Source organism: Mesitornis unicolor, unplaced genomic scaffold (assembly GCF_000695765.1).
Source record: "Mesitornis unicolor isolate BGI_N332 unplaced genomic scaffold, ASM69576v1 scaffold12751, whole genome shotgun sequence".
Taxonomy (NCBI): domain Eukaryota; kingdom Metazoa; phylum Chordata; class Aves; order Mesitornithiformes; family Mesitornithidae; genus Mesitornis; species Mesitornis unicolor.
In genome coordinates, this window is record NW_010161826.1 from 27448 (window position 1) to 42643 (window position 15196).

General features: G+C 53.1%; 1 protein-coding gene across 1 annotated transcript in view; it reads left to right on the forward strand.

Moving 5' to 3' along the window:
* LOC104547664 (proto-oncogene Wnt-3-like) overlaps window positions 1–15196 on the forward strand; it is a 32302-nt gene that overhangs the window by 10275 nt on the left and 6831 nt on the right. The window contains 1 exon segment of the mRNA XM_010193459.1: window positions 14507–14748. Within this exon segment, the coding sequence (XP_010191761.1) occupies window positions 14507–14748 (242 nt within the window).

The window sequence follows — 15196 nt, forward strand, 5'->3', positions numbered from 1 at the left end:
CATCACACATCACGGTGACCTGAGAAGGCAAATGCTGCAACTTCAAACAGCCCCCACTTACCCTTGCCTCGTTTCTCACGGTGTCTCCCTACATTACTTGTGAAGAAGGCAGAGCACTGACTACTCTGACCTTTGAAGCAGACCCAGTGTGTCAGATGGTTCAATGTTTTCTGCAATATTCATGGCAGTTTGTGTCTCAAATCTTTCTAGAGCCCAGCACCCCTCCACTCTGAGTGTTGCTTTGCTCTCCATGGAAAGAGCATAGCAGAGGCGTAATTCTTCACCACAGTGAACCACCAGGGCTAATTCTGGATCTGGTTTCCTGGAGATTCAATGCAGCTTTTCCATGTTGTATCTGACACTTCCAGATCCACGCATCCAGATAAGACAGAACGAGGTGCCTCAGTCCCAGCTGTACTGCCCAGATGGGCAGAGCTAAGCTCGGTGTGAGACCATGGCACCCACTCCTGTGGGCCAGAGCACGTCCTTGGCCTAACCTCAGGCTGTTTACAGGAGCAGAATCACCCCTGTTTTCTTCAGTCCTGGTCTCAGGGCACGGTGAAGGACTCTCCAAAGAAAGGCAGCCCAGCCATCCATCTCAGATCACACCTCAAATTGTGGGATGGCTGGGTAGATGTAGTAATTCTCATCCATGGATGTTTCCGTAGTATCTTAGCACTGCGCAGGCACTTTTCAATGCCAAAGTTGGTGGCTTCCAGTGGGTGATTTCCACAGTTGGCACTCACCACTTACTGAGGGGAGCCACCACCAAGGCCTCCCCAAAGTGACACCCCAAACTGGGGGCACACGGAGAGGGCTTGGCTGACCAACACCAATGACCAGCATCCCCGCTGGCCTGGGTGGAGAGGTCTGTGTTCCTTCCCCCAATTTCTGCAGTGCTCCATTCTGGATTGGGTGTCTCACCATCTCCTCCCAGGAAATGTTTCCCTCCATTGGTGCCAGCTTTGGCGAAGGAGGCAGGGAAGAAGCCAGATCTGAGTGGTGGGTTGTCCTCTGCTGGGAATGCCTTGCAGGCAGGACTGGCAGTGGGAGGATGGCGAGGGGGCGCAGCGCTGACAAATGGGGTGGCCTTGGTCGCACACAGCGCCCATGCAAATCCATGGCCCTGCCAGGACTCGCCGATTTGGAGCGAGCAAGTCTCCAAACAAATGTCAGCGTCTCTCTCTTTAGAGGAAAGGTTTTGCAGTGCTGAAAAATCCTGCTGTGTTTATTGCGGCCACAGCCTGGAAGCCTGCATTTGCATATGCAAATCATATGCATTTATGTAAATTCCTGGACGAATAATATTATCACAGTCCCTGCAGAATAGATTCTCTCCCATGGCAAATCACTTGATTGTGTTTTCTAAACTGAGAGTGACATTGCTTTGACCAGGCATTGCTGAACATAACATTTATATCTGATACACGAAATAAAGGAGCCTGGTTCCTGGACACGCACCCTTGTCAGCAACTTTATTCAGGCTGCATTTGTTAGGAAGAGAAGCAGACACTGGCTCCCAAGCCCTACCCCCCCATCGTTCCAGCATTTGCTGGCAAGTAAGCCAGAGCCGAGCAGTGTGCGATGCCAAGACAAAGGGGTGGAGGCAGATGCCAAATCACTTTCAAGCCCATGACAGAGCCCTGAGTCACCCAAACTGGAGCAGCCCTCCCAGAATGGGCTCATCTTACAAAAGTGCTGTTGCTGCAGCAACACTAATCCACACGCCAGTGGGCAGAGAGATAATGCAAGGGATGCGGCAGCGGATTCGTGTGCTCGAACGCCATGCTCAGACAAGGGAAATTACAGTAGACTGGAGGGATCTGCCTGCTCCGTCTTGAAGCTCTTTGTCGTGGGGACTCCTCGGGCAAGGAGCTTCTGACATGAGAGCGAACCGGCCTCGGTGCAGGTGAATGGCTCAGGTCTGACCCCACTCTCTGCTCTGTCTGGGCAACCCCACAGACCCAGCGAGGGGGGATTTGACAAAGCTTCCTTTGCTGGGAGAGGGACTTCTCCACCAGGCTAACTGAAGCCCTGAGGTCTCAACCGTACCATGCATCACACCCAGTCTGATCTAAGCAGCTGGCAGGTCCTGTCCCCAGTTCCTCCTGAGCACTGCTCACGTCACCAGCAGGCTCCAAGGCCACCAACACTACAGCCATGATCCCTCTCTGCACACCCATCCTGTCCTGCTCTGCTCCCAGGACTGCCTTGCCCCCACGCTGCAGTAAAAAAGGTGCTTCTAGGGCCAGGCAGACACTGTGGTCACCACCACCAAATTCTGGTGAGTGGTAATATGGAAAACATATGCAAATGTGAACATTGGCTGACTGGGTCAGCTGAGGAAATACCTCACCAAGCTACACAAGCTTTGGGGTGGGGGTGACTGTGCCTCTTGCCGCCCACTCACTCACCCCATGGTCAAGCAGGGGTTGAAAGCCAGTTCTCCCAGCAGTGGGGCTGGAGTAGACCTTTGCCAGGGCTCAGGCTTGCCCAGCTCAAAAGGCAGCAGTAGGGCTGAGGTGGGAGCAGCAGTCACCCAACATAAGGAACAAGGACCAGAAGAACAGGGAGTGGCTGGCGATGTGATGTGGAAGCACTGAACACGATGGATGTGGAGGTCAGGATCATGCAGAACGAGAGCAGTTTCAAGGGAGTGAAGGTAACACGGAGACCACAAAGAGGGTTGACACTAACGAAGGACATGGGGCCAGGCTGCCCCTTCAAGGACGCGGGCAGGGCAGCTGAGGACGAAGTCCATCAAATGGCTCAGGAGAGAAAAACAGAGCTGGGCAGACAGTTGGAGCCATCCCATCAGTGGGACCAGACTCAGCCCTGGGTGGGTCTGTTCACTGAGCATCCTTATTTCTGTTACAGTGAAACCCTCCCTGAGCAACGAGAACTAAAAGGCACAGTTCACAATATTCAAGGCTTCCAAAAACAGCTTTTCTGATTTGCTCTGTCAATAGTGGGCAGGGTTCTGGCTTTCACAGGGCATTGCTGTGGGTAAGGCCGTGTTCCTGCGCTGGCTTGTGTGAGAAACGTCTCTGTGGCTTTTCTAACAGCATGTTGGCTTTTCCTGCTGACCTTTTAGAAAGGTAATGCACCCTTCAGGACTTGTGCTCGCAGCCTCATCCAGCTCTGGTGGGGATGCAAAGTCAGTAAGAGCCATCCAAGACAGATGTCTAGGCACAACTCAAAACCAAGTGTCTAGACCACATGTCTAGACTGCAATCCAGAAAACCTCATCCGGAGGTAAACAGGTAAAACAGGTCAGTGCATCGTGTTCTGAAAGTGCATCGTTTTCTCCATTTGTTATGAAGAGAGCCTGAGTAACTAGCTTAGTTACTGATGTCCATAATGGGGACACCTAAACGTGCGTTCCCTAATCCAGCCATCGTTTCAATGTGAATTGATGGATGAGGCACCAATGGAGTCAGTCTCCAGTCTCAGGTACTTTCCTGGAGTGCAATGGAAAGTAATCTCTCATTGCTGCCTTTTCTTCTCTGTTCACTGGAGGAGGGACCAGCACAACCAGCTGCAATCTTGACTACGGGCTTTTAGATATCTCTAGTTGAGAGGAAAGCATCCATCACTATGAGCTTCACGGCCACACTCTAAGTGGGTTTGCATACCAGGCTTTCACAGTGCTCATTGAATCATCGTATCATAGAGTGCCTCCAGCTGAAGGGATCATCTTTGGGTCACAGGACTTTGCATTTGCTTTTGTTGACTTTCATGAGGTTCCAATTAATCTGTTAATTCAGGATTTTTCTGGATGTTTCTGTATTCTTCTCTAGAGGTCATTAACAGCTTAAGTTCACCAAATGCAGTTATAAGAGAACACTGCTTCTGAACAATTGCCCTGCCTTCCAACCCATCATAACCCGCTGCCAATCAGACTTTGAGCCATTGACCACTGCATATTTCATCTGTAATCCCATCACGATACTACGGAAGATCATCTCAAGGTCTTGCTCAAGCTGAGGTAGATAACATCCACTGCTCTCCATTTGCCGGTTTGCTCCCAATTCTCCTCTCTTCTTATGACTGCAATGTTCAGCAACACATTGATTCTGCCTTTAGATAGAGCTGCTGGCCATGAGGGGGTTATCTGCTTATTATGCTGCCTGATTAGAACTCCTGTGCACAAGTCATTTAACAGCCAGCCAGTATCTTGGTCTGCCCTTTGTCTCTTCGTTCAGTGCTTGACACAATCATCTGAATCTCATTATTTCTTGAACCATCAGCACTTTGAGGCTCAAAATAGATTTCCAACCACATCTTGTCCATCTCTGGTGCTTCTCAGTGCTGGGCCCCTGAAAGAAACAACACACTGTTGAAGAATTTCTAGCATGGAGCAATGTTGGCTATTGAGTAATTCTGTGACTAGAGAAAGGGGTTGTATTTGTACCATGAGGTCTTATCATCAGCTCTGTTCCCGTGAAATGGAGTGTTGTAGTCTTTACAGAATTGCAGTTCTCCTCAACAGAAAACTGGCTCTAACATTCTGTCCCAGTAAACCAGGACACCAGGGTGTGCAGGGCAAGACTCATGCTGGTGGCATAGACGTAGTTTTGGGAATGTCTGACATGTGCTGTCTCCAGGGCAAATGATCCCTGGTGAGGATGAGGAACTGAGAGACACGAAGGGTCTGCAGGAACTGTGACTGATCGCTGAGCTCACCCAGGTTTGGCCCGGGGACACTACACAGCGTTGCTGAAGGTGCTGCTGGCCCAGGTTGAGATGCGGGACTGCTCTGGGGCCCATAGCAGAACTTGTGTCATCAGGACTCAAAACCCCGCTGAGACTGAGGAAGGTGCTGCGACAGGCACTGCAGGGCACGGGGGGGATGGTGGTGGGACCAGCCTCCGGGTGTCCACTGGTGCTTGCTGACTATGGATGCTTCTGCAACAGCAGCTGCAGGCAGAGCACCTGAAAAATGTTTAAAGCAGGTTTATTTACAAAGCTTGTCTGGATCAGAAAGAAACAGAGCAGATCCAGCAAAAAAACCTGCAGGGGACAGAGGAATCTTCCTCAGTGCTCCTTGAATGTAGGGGCAATACTGCGGCATCACACACCATCAGCAACGCAGAGGACAGGGAAAAAAATCCTCCTTACAAAACCAGGCAGGGCTGTGTGCTGGGACCACCGAATTTGATCCTTTTCCCCCAAGGGCGAGGAATTCATTTGTACTGGCTCAAACAGTTCTTTTCAGAAAAGCACAGGCTGGATCTGAAGACACCCAGTGTTAGGGACTCAGCAACAAGTGTTGGATGTTTGTCTTTTTCTTTGCAACTTGTGCCTTTGCATTTTGCTGGTCTGAATTCCCACTCACCAGCCATTGTCTTGCCCTCTTCTGCTGGACAGAAAGTCTTAATCTTCCCCTTCTTCTCACTGTAACTAAATAATCTCTCAGAAGTCTTTCCAATAGACTAATCAAACTGTCAACATAAGCCACTGCCTCAGCTCACTGCTATTGCTCTTTTGTCCCCTTCCCATGTTTAACATCCTATTTACAACAAGGAGGAGGCTTAAAACACTCCAGTTACTGCAGTAATGGCTGCAGCATCATGTGCTCTTGACTGGGTAAGACAGAAAACACTTGGCCAGAACTCGGTGAAGGCAACAGCAGTACAAAACCATCCTTAATATGTCCAGAAGGGAAGATGTAGGCAACCCTCAGAGCCTGGGAGCTGAGTAATCCAATTTCATAAACATGACACTGTCCTCTTTCCCCTCGGATGTCTTATTTAACTTTGCTGAATGTCAAAGGAGATGGTTGCATTCTCATGGAGATACCGTTGTGCATGGCGCTGACTCACAGCCTACGCGAGCTTCGTTAGGGGCTGCGGCTGCTCCGTGAGCTGTCTGCTGTCAGGGAAGTCACGTCTGTGACCAGGCTTTGGCGTGCCCCAACAGCACATTTACACTGCAGTCCCGAGTGGGTGCTCGTGAACTAACACTACTGTCAAAAACGGTGTCCTTTTGTGTAAGCAGGGTCCTGGCCCATGGGTTTGGTCAGTGATGGGAACTGTGATGCCTTAGACCCTGTTTCTGGCTCACAACCCATCTCCGGACCTGGTCACTTCCTAGCTCCTTTCATCCCACCTCCTGCCTCGGTACTGGGGGAAAAGCAAGGCATTGCCATGGCAAGGGGAGAGCAAAGGGCCACAGCAGAGAGCTGGGCAGTCACAGCCAAGTGGTGACCACCAATGGGGTCATCCTCAAAGAGCTTCATCCTTTGGCATCCTCCACTCTCTTTTCCCTTCTCCATAGGTATTGGGCTTTCCACATGCCAAATACAATTGCAGTATCTAAGAGATGAATACTGAAGTTCAGATTAGGTGTCCTCTAAGGGTTTTAAATTTCTTCAGCCGAACTCAGCTGATTTCCCCCTGGGGAGAAGGTGCCTGGTACAGCAAAGTCAGTCTCACAAGAGTCCCACAGTCCCTAACCATTCACCCCTCCTCTCAGAAGGGGGTAGATCTACCACTCCATCTCTCCTTTGCCAGCACCTCCTCGCCAAGCACTCCCCCACCCATCCACTCGTGTCAAGTCTGGCATCTCTTTTGATCAAAGCCAAAACCAATTTGACTTGCTAAATCACCAGAACGCTAACTCAGCGAAACCAAAACTAGAGCCAGTGGCAGGGGGAACACCTGGGTCCTGGGTCAGGCAGGCAGGTCAGACATCCTGTTTTGTTTTGGTTTATTTTGTTTGGTTTTGTCTTGTTTTGTTTTGTTTTGTTTTGTTCCAGCCCAGCTGCAACCTGTGCTGTGAAAACTGTGCAAATCAGTGGTAGAGTGCATGCAGGGATGTGGGCAGACAGACCAAGCAGTTCATACACAACAGTGCAGCTCATGCCGTGCCTCAGGACAAAAGGAGATAGGAAAAACATATGGAATAAACCAACAAGATTGAGCTCAGTTCATGTGGCCAAAATCCCACCACAAACCCCCTGCCCTTAGTCAGACCCTGGAGGCCCACGCGCCATCATCCTCTGTGGTTGGCCTTCACCAAGTAAAGCCCACGTGCGTGGCGCTGTCTGGGACTCAAGGACGGGTTCATTTGACCTAATCTGAGAAGTCCGTCCCCAATTCTCTGTGGAGCCAATGGAACTTGTCTGGAGTGCGATTCCCCTCCTTTCTGGTAACGACAGGGACTGGAGTGACTGTGGCACATTGGGGTTTAAAATGGAGACGTGACCCCCCCCAGTGACAGGAAGAACAGGAGGTCACATCACTGTGGTGTCAGCCACACTCAGTTTAGGAGGAAAGCTAAAGAAATCAATGTTTTCTGAAATTCTGGAGCACGGTAACTGCACCCAACAGAGAGAACACGAGTGTGCACGGGACTCTTAACCTCATAGGCAGAGCAGACCTGTCTGCAGTGAGGAAAACGCCCAGCTCCCAAAGCCTGCATGCTTGGGAGCACAGAATCACAGTTGTCAGGAGTTGGAAGGGCCCTGGAAAGCTCCCCCAGTGCAACCCCTGCCAGAGCAGGACCACCAGAGCAGTCACACAGGAACACGGCCAGGGCTTTGGGTGTCTCCAGACAAGGAGACTCCACAACCTCTCTGGGCAGCCTGGGCCATGCTCTGGACCCTCACACTGACAAAGTTTGTCCTCATGTTCACATGGAACCAAATTCTGCCCCAGAATTACTGTCCCACCACTGGCACTCAGCCCTCAGACACCAAGGTTGTGGCTCCTTGGCAGAGGGGGGATTCAGCCAGGGGTCCCTCATGGGCCCTGTGCTCGCCCCAGCCCAAATGCGCTCAGCGCAGGAGGATCCTGTGGCTGCTCTGTGCACGTGAGCTCAGCCCAGTGCTGGTGTGAACATCCTGTGACCGCACACGAGATCAGCCCAGCAGACAGAATTTGGGGATCAGCACCCTCCACATGGTCATAAGAGTAGCAGCGGGTGTTATCTGCAAAATTCAGGCATTTGGGATGGTAAATACGATGCAGGTTATTTGGTAGGTCAGTGGGAGACTGAAGAAAATACATTTGGGGTTTATAAATCGAAAAAACTGCCCATGCCATCCATTTATAACTCCTACTTTCAGGTAGGAAACCATCTCATGATATAAGCACTGAAATAAAGTGTGGGTTTTGAGTGGTGCATCTCCCCTGCACCCCTGTGTGCCCTATTTAGAGTGGAGGAAGAAGATGAAACACAGACAGGAGGGTCCTTTTTAGGAGGGATGCTGTGTTGTTACCGGGCATCCTTTGGCAGTATTTTAGTAGCTGAAATGACAGAAATAGATGAAATGACAGCTCACATTGCCCTGAGTGCAAACACTCCAACACCCACCCGCACTCAGCAGGGCAAGCTCCTCCCCAGCCGAACTCCCAGCACTCACCGTGATGCTTCCCTGAGCCTCATCCCGGCTCTGTCTTCCTCTGGCTTCCCCTTTCGGCCGTATCACTGCATCCATTAACCTCCTTCCATCCATGTCTCCCTGGGATTAAATGTTCAGAGTTTAAGGTAATCCAGCCTCTGCCAGTCTGTCTACAGGACAAGCCTCTTCTTGCCTCCCCTGCCATCCATCCCCTCGCTGGCACTGCGTTTTCCTGCTGCGTGGCCTCTGCCAGACTCACCCCCCTGCTCCAGCGCCCAGGTAGCAGCGATTCGGGACAAGGCTTGCCGAGCCCTTAGGGAAGTGGCTGGGGTCCCCCATCTCAGGGACCTCAGAAGGAAATTGGCCTCTCCACCCCGAGGAGGCTGCCCAGGCACTGGCACCAGTAACCGAGCTGTGGGGCTGAGCTCACCCATTCAGGGTGGTCACAGAACCACAGAGTCATTGGATTGGAAAGTCCTTTAACATCAGAGTCCAACGATAACCTGCCCACCACTGACCCACGTCCCTCAGCCCCTCAACTCCTAGCTTTTAAATACCCCCAGGGATGGGGACTCCCCCACTGCCCTGGGCAGCCCCTGCCAGGCCCTGATCACCCTTTGGGGAAGAAATTTCCCCTCAGATCCAACCTCACCCTCCCCTGCCACAACTTGAGGCCATTTCCTCAAGAAGGACAAGGAGTTACTGGAGAGAGCCCAGTCCAGAGCCACTGAGATGATGGGGACTGGAGCATCTCACTTGCAAGGAAAGGCTGAGAGAGTTGGGGCTGGAGAGGAAGAGACTGAGGGGATCTCACTGGTGCCCATCAATACCTCAAGTGTTGGGTGAGGACGATGGGACCAGACTGCTCAGTGATGTCCAGTGACAGGACAAGGGGCAATGGTCCCAAGCTGGAGCACAGGAGGTTCAAGCTGAAGATGAGGCCAAACTTTGTCAGTGTGAGGGTCCAGAGCATGGCCCAGGCTGCCCAGAGAGGTTGTGGAGTCTCCTTGTGTGGAGACACCCAAAGCCCTGGCCGTGTTCCTGTGTGACTGCTCTGGTGATCCTGCTCTGGGGGGTTGCACTGGGTGATCTCCAGAGATCAACCCCACCACACCGTGACTCTGAGATATCTCAAAACAAGAGTACATGCATTAAGGGCACTCCTCCCTTCATCTGCAGCTACAGGCAGGGCACAAGCTGTCCAACCCTCCTACACTGACCAGAAGATCATTTCATGAACTACTTCCTCCTTGTTTCCTGCTGGAAATAACCAACGTTTTTCTGCAAATGGAGCAGGTTGCTGAATTTCTGATCACCCGGTGCTATGTGCCCTGAACAACACGGGCTGACAACCCCTGGGCTTTGCAGTGCCCGTGGCTGGGAAGGTCTCTGTCCCCCTTGGGGAGGGATGGAGCCCTCCTAGGAGAGGTTGCTGGAAGAGGGCTGGGACACAGCCACAGGGGGAGGCACCGCTGGGTTGCATGGGCAATAAACACAAATCACCTGGGACCCAGAGGCACTGAGAGTCCCTGAGCTGCTCCTCTGGGAGAGCTCTCGCACAATGCTTCACCTCCTTCTAAGCAGCCACAGGTTTGGGAGTGATTCCCAGGTGAACTTTTGCCTTTGTGGAGGTTTCAGAAAGGTTTCTAGCCCTCAGGTGTGACTGAATTAAGGAAGAATCTCAATTGGACAGAATCTGGCTTTGTGGCCTGCTGAATTTTGTGCAGACCATGCAATTCGTACACGTTGTTTAATGAGGTGATTTTCAAACACATCAAGTGGGAAAAAAACAGCTCTGTTGTTCAAGAGGTCACGTCGCGCTGGTGTGCAAGGTCTGCAGAGACTTTCCAGGGCAGTAATGCAGAAAAACCTACACCCACGCTCATGCCCATCAGCCTCACCTTGTCTGGAGGAGCAGCCCCTAACCTCAGGCAGTTGAACCTCTCTTTTTAAAAAATGAAGCTCCCGTCTGTTTTGCAGAGAAGTTTGGTGGAGGGTCTGTGGTAGCGGCGATGTCTCACACCAGGGACACAAGCGCCCACTCCACAGAAAGGGTCAGAACTCAGGACACGTTCAGTAGACATTAAACAGTGGGGGAATGGCGGGCAAAGGCACGGGATTCACTAAAGCAATCCAGCTCCCTAGCAAACTGCAGTGTTCCTTATTTGAATTCTGTCGTCTTTTTGTCTGTTCTCCATATTCAGTCAAGACCTGGCATTTCTCAAGCTCATATGTGCATATATATTGCATGCTTTGACTTGCAAAAATTTCCCTCTTGCCGCTCTTGATCTTCAGACAGACCCAAGAATTTGCGTCTTACCCTGTTCACAAAGGGCTGCAGTCAGCAAATTACAAGAATTAAAATATATGAATATTGTACCAGCTATGATACCCCCTCAGAGGTCAGACAGCAGAGCAGAGCAGCTGGAGGCGTTTGTTGGTGTGTAAGGACACCTCTGGCAAAGGTGGGGGGGAATTCACCGTCTCTGAGCTCAAAATGAACGTCAGCCACTGGGTAAAAGCACCTCGAGCATCGCATCGGCTGAGCTGGACGGTCTAAAAGGTACCCCCACAACACAGGGTCTGCTGTCCTGGCAGGTTTGTGTCCATCACACACCTCTGCTTGCACAGCCCTTCACTTCCCCGGAAAACAAGCGTGTGGTGGTGCTAGGAAGGGGGAAAGGGCAAAACTTGTGGGAGCTGGGAAGGGCTCATACGGTGCTAAAGAAAGGGAAGGAGCATGAAAACTCCTGGCTTCCAACCTGCTTTGCAATGCATCGTGCCACGCTGTAAACCAGGGGGATGCCAGCCTGTGCAATTGCAGACCATGGCCCAGAACTGGAAAATGCCAAATACGTCTAAAGATCTAGTACAATAAAAAAACCCTAATAAAAATAAAGGTTTTCTCCCAGACAGCGGAGGGCAAACCAGATCTGAGCTGTGAGCCTGGTTTTCTCCAGTGACCCAAAGCTCCCCCAGTGCGCTGTAAGGATGGCAGGGGTCGATACAGGGCACAGCCAGGACATCAGAGGGCAGGGGCAGGACGGGTGTCTGCCTCGTAACATCACGCTGCAGTGACCCGAGTTGCTGTGCAAGGAGATATCGCGGTTTAAACGACCCTCGTTTCTACCAAATCCATGGGGCCCTTGATGAGCGCTGCTGGCCTCAATGCTCAGGGCACTGAGGAGGAGCAGTTGTTGTTGCACTGGTGCTGCGGCTCCCCCAGCACGGCCCTGAAGGGAGCCCCCTCTTTGCACAGCTCTGCTCTGGCTCCGTGGCAGGGGGGAGTCAAAGGAGCCTGAGTCTGGGGGTGCCCGGTGCTTACGGACCCACAGCCCACGTGCACGGGGGCGGCTGCGCCCACCCTTCATCCCCGGTGCCATCACCACCAGCAGCATCCTCTGCGCAGTGCTCACAGCCGTGCGTCTCTGCACGGATCTCCAGGCGTGCTGGGGGCTCCAGGGGTGAAATACAGGCGCTTTCTAATGATTTAGTCAAGGGAAATGGCACGGTGGGATACAGGATCCCTGTAGTGTGTCTGTGTTTACATGGGAGATCCCTCAGAAGAGCTGCAACGCAGGGAGTGCCCAGCTCCATGGCACAAGGAGCACCCTTGGAGCCGTGCAGTTCTACAGCCCAGAGCCCTCCTTCCACAGCTGGTGGTGCCCTCTGGGAAAAAAGGAACGTTCATCTGCTTTCAGCTGCTGGGTTTGGAGCTGGAAAACACCCCCTCGGCAATGCACCCCTGCAACGTTCTCCCTGCGTTTCCACTAAAACACCGCAGCAGTGACCCCAGGCAGTCACAGTGAGCACAGACACTGCCCCACTTTGGAGCTCGTCGGAGGCTGCAGTCCCCTCCTCACACAAATCTCAACATCTTCCAGGGCTGAGACAGGAAAAAACAGGGTCCTGACCACGCAGCTGGGCTCCCATTAAAGATGGCACTGGGTTTATGGGGCTGCAGAAGAAAAAGGAGTGGAAAAACACCAACTGCTTCCCAGGAAGCCGGTCCTCTCCTGTGACCTCACCTCCCTTTTCCTTATCACAAAACTGGAACGCACAACACGTGTGAGCAAACCCTGTGAGGCAGCCACCTCCGTGCCCTGCACACACGGCAGGGGATGGACAAACCCCTTTCCAAAAAGCTGCTTCCTCTCCAGGCAGCAGCCGAGCTGGGCATTGCCCTCATGGAGTTCCACCCCTGCCCACAGGAGCCGCTCACCGAGGCAAAGCCCAGCCCCATGGGCAGCCCAGGCGCCCTGTGTGGAGCAGCGCAGCCTCCAGGCCCATGCAAAGAGGGATGGAGAAATGGCCCAGCAGGTTTTGCTCTCACTGGCAGCAAACCTGTCCTGGTGTTCACTCTAAAAACCCCTTCTCATACGTATTGGCACAGTTCTGATCTGGCCAAATCCTGCTCCTTCCAAGTACTCCGAGGTCCAATTTCCCTCGGTACCATGTGTCTTTCCAACCGGTTGCCCAAACAGAAGATGAGTCTGATGGCCGTCTCTGCAGGAAGGATGGAGCTGAGAGGGTGGGCACAGCATGCCCCGTGCTGAGGCGATGAGGAGACACACGTCACCTCTTCAAGGACGTGGGACGCACGCGTTGGCAGTCACAGGAAGAGGATCTGCACGAGACCGCTCGCTCCCAGTGCTTCAAAAGCTCATCCAGACCAATGGGAACCACGGAGTCAACTGGAGACCGCTGGACCCACGGCTCTGCTGTGTCTGGCACCATCAGATGGGAACAAAAGGAGTCGCTGGCCTGACAGACAGTGTCGGGACTCCGGAGAGACTTAAGGGATTAGGCAGAGAAAGAGAAAAGGGATTTCCCATGCGTTTGCCATCGGCACTTATGCTCCTTGTGTTGTGCCCTGCACTCGCGCACACACACAAAAGCCTACCTTTATGTGCACATCTGTCCGCTCACACTCGTACACGCAGCGATGAAAGGAGCCTCCCAGCCCAGCGGAGCTGCCTGGCTTTGAGTCCTGCCATGAGCACGCGAAACGCCTGGGTCGCGGGGGGACTCTGGAAATGCGCCTGTCACCTTCTGCGGGTGGAGCAGGGGCAGCAGGGCAGGGGTGCGAAAGGCCGCTTCCCTTGGACGTGACGGATGGGCTCTGGCACTGACAGAGAGGGGACAGCGTGGGCTCTGTCACTCCTGCGGCCTCAGAGCTGTGTTTTGTGCTTTAAGAATTGTCCACGTTTTCCCCCATATCCAACCTCACCCTCCCCTGGCACAACTTGAGGCCATTTCCTCTCATCCCATCGCTTGTCATGGGAGCAGAGCCCGACTCCACCTCACTACAGCCTCAGGCTTTGACCGTATGTTCTGGAGGGACACTGCAGGATGGTCTGGATCCTAAACAAGGCAGTTTCTGTAGGACTCTCCTCATTTGTCAGCAATTGCAGTATCTCAGTGCTTCTTTAGCAAACGTTTCTTCACCCCTCAGTGACAGTTTCTGTCCAAACAGGCAATTTGACTCACATATTTAATGCTGGGCAGTTGGCAGCTCCTTGGAGCAGTAGGAAAGTCCTCTCAGATCTGCCCTGCAGCACCTTCACTGTGTACCAGCCCCTCTGCCTGACCCACGGCTGCAGCGAGAGGCTGATCTCCGTCAGGGTGCGACCGCGGTGGTTCGGTCTCTGCTGGGACCACCTGCATGGGTGTCACGACAGCCGGGGACGTGTCCATTGACGTACCTGACCCCACAGCAGCCTCTCTGCAGTAAATGGTGATCCCTTTGCTGATGAACTTGGCCTTGGACAGGACGATTCCCACCTTGGCCACACGTTAGAGGCGCTCTCTTCAGAGGCTCCTGAGAGCTGAGACACCTCAGGGCATTCCCCAGCCTCCAGGGGCTGCTCCTTGCGGGTCCTTTGCCAGCTCCACCAGCCCCATGGGGATGTCTCAGAGCTGAAGGGCTCCACATGGGGAGCTGAGTCCCTCCTTCTGTGCTCACAAAGGACCAGGTGTGAAGGTCCTTTTCACACCAGGGCTGTTCAACATGCAGTCTCTTGTTTTCCAAGGAAATCCCTGTTTTTGTCTCCTTTCACTATTGGTTCCCCTTGCCTCTCCCAGTTCCCCTGAGGGTGGTGGTGGGGGCAGGACCGTGGCCGGTCTCCCACCCCTCACCCTGCCCTCTGTCCCCTGCAGGTCCCTCGCGCTAGGTCAGCAGTACAGCTCCCTGGGGTCCCAGCCCATCCTCTGCGGCTCCATCCCTGGCCTCGTCCCCAAGCAGCTCCGCTTCTGCCGCAACTACATCGAGATCATGCCCAGCGTGGCCGAGGGGGTGAAGCTGGGCATCCAGGAGTGCCAGCACCAGTTCCGGGGCCGCCGCTGGAACTGCACCACCATCGACGACAGCCTGGCCATCTTCGGGCCGGTCCTGGACAAAGGTGAGCAGCGAAGCCGAGGGGCTGTGGGGAAAGGGCTTGCAAGGGTGGGTAGAGCTGTCACATCTCCACTTGGCTCTGGGGCACGCCATGAATTCCTAGTGCAGGAAGGGTCTGATGTACCTGCTGTCAACCGCCATTTATCCACTTGCTTATTTTCCATTCTTTGGTGCATTACATCAAAAGGGTTCATGAGGGAAGGGTCTGCGCCCGTCCCAGGAGCTCTCAGCAGGCCGGGCAGGGTAAGATGGGGAAGGGGAAGGTCTAGTGCCATGGTATGGACACAGACCGAGTCTCTGCAGGCCACTGAGGTCTGTTCATTGACGAGGAATTGTTCTTTCCGGTGATGCCTTGGAAACGGGGAACTCATGGTACGGACTGGAGAAATTAGGGTTGAAAGCTGAGACTTTCGACCATTTCCCAATAGCATCCCGCAGTGTGCCTATCTCCT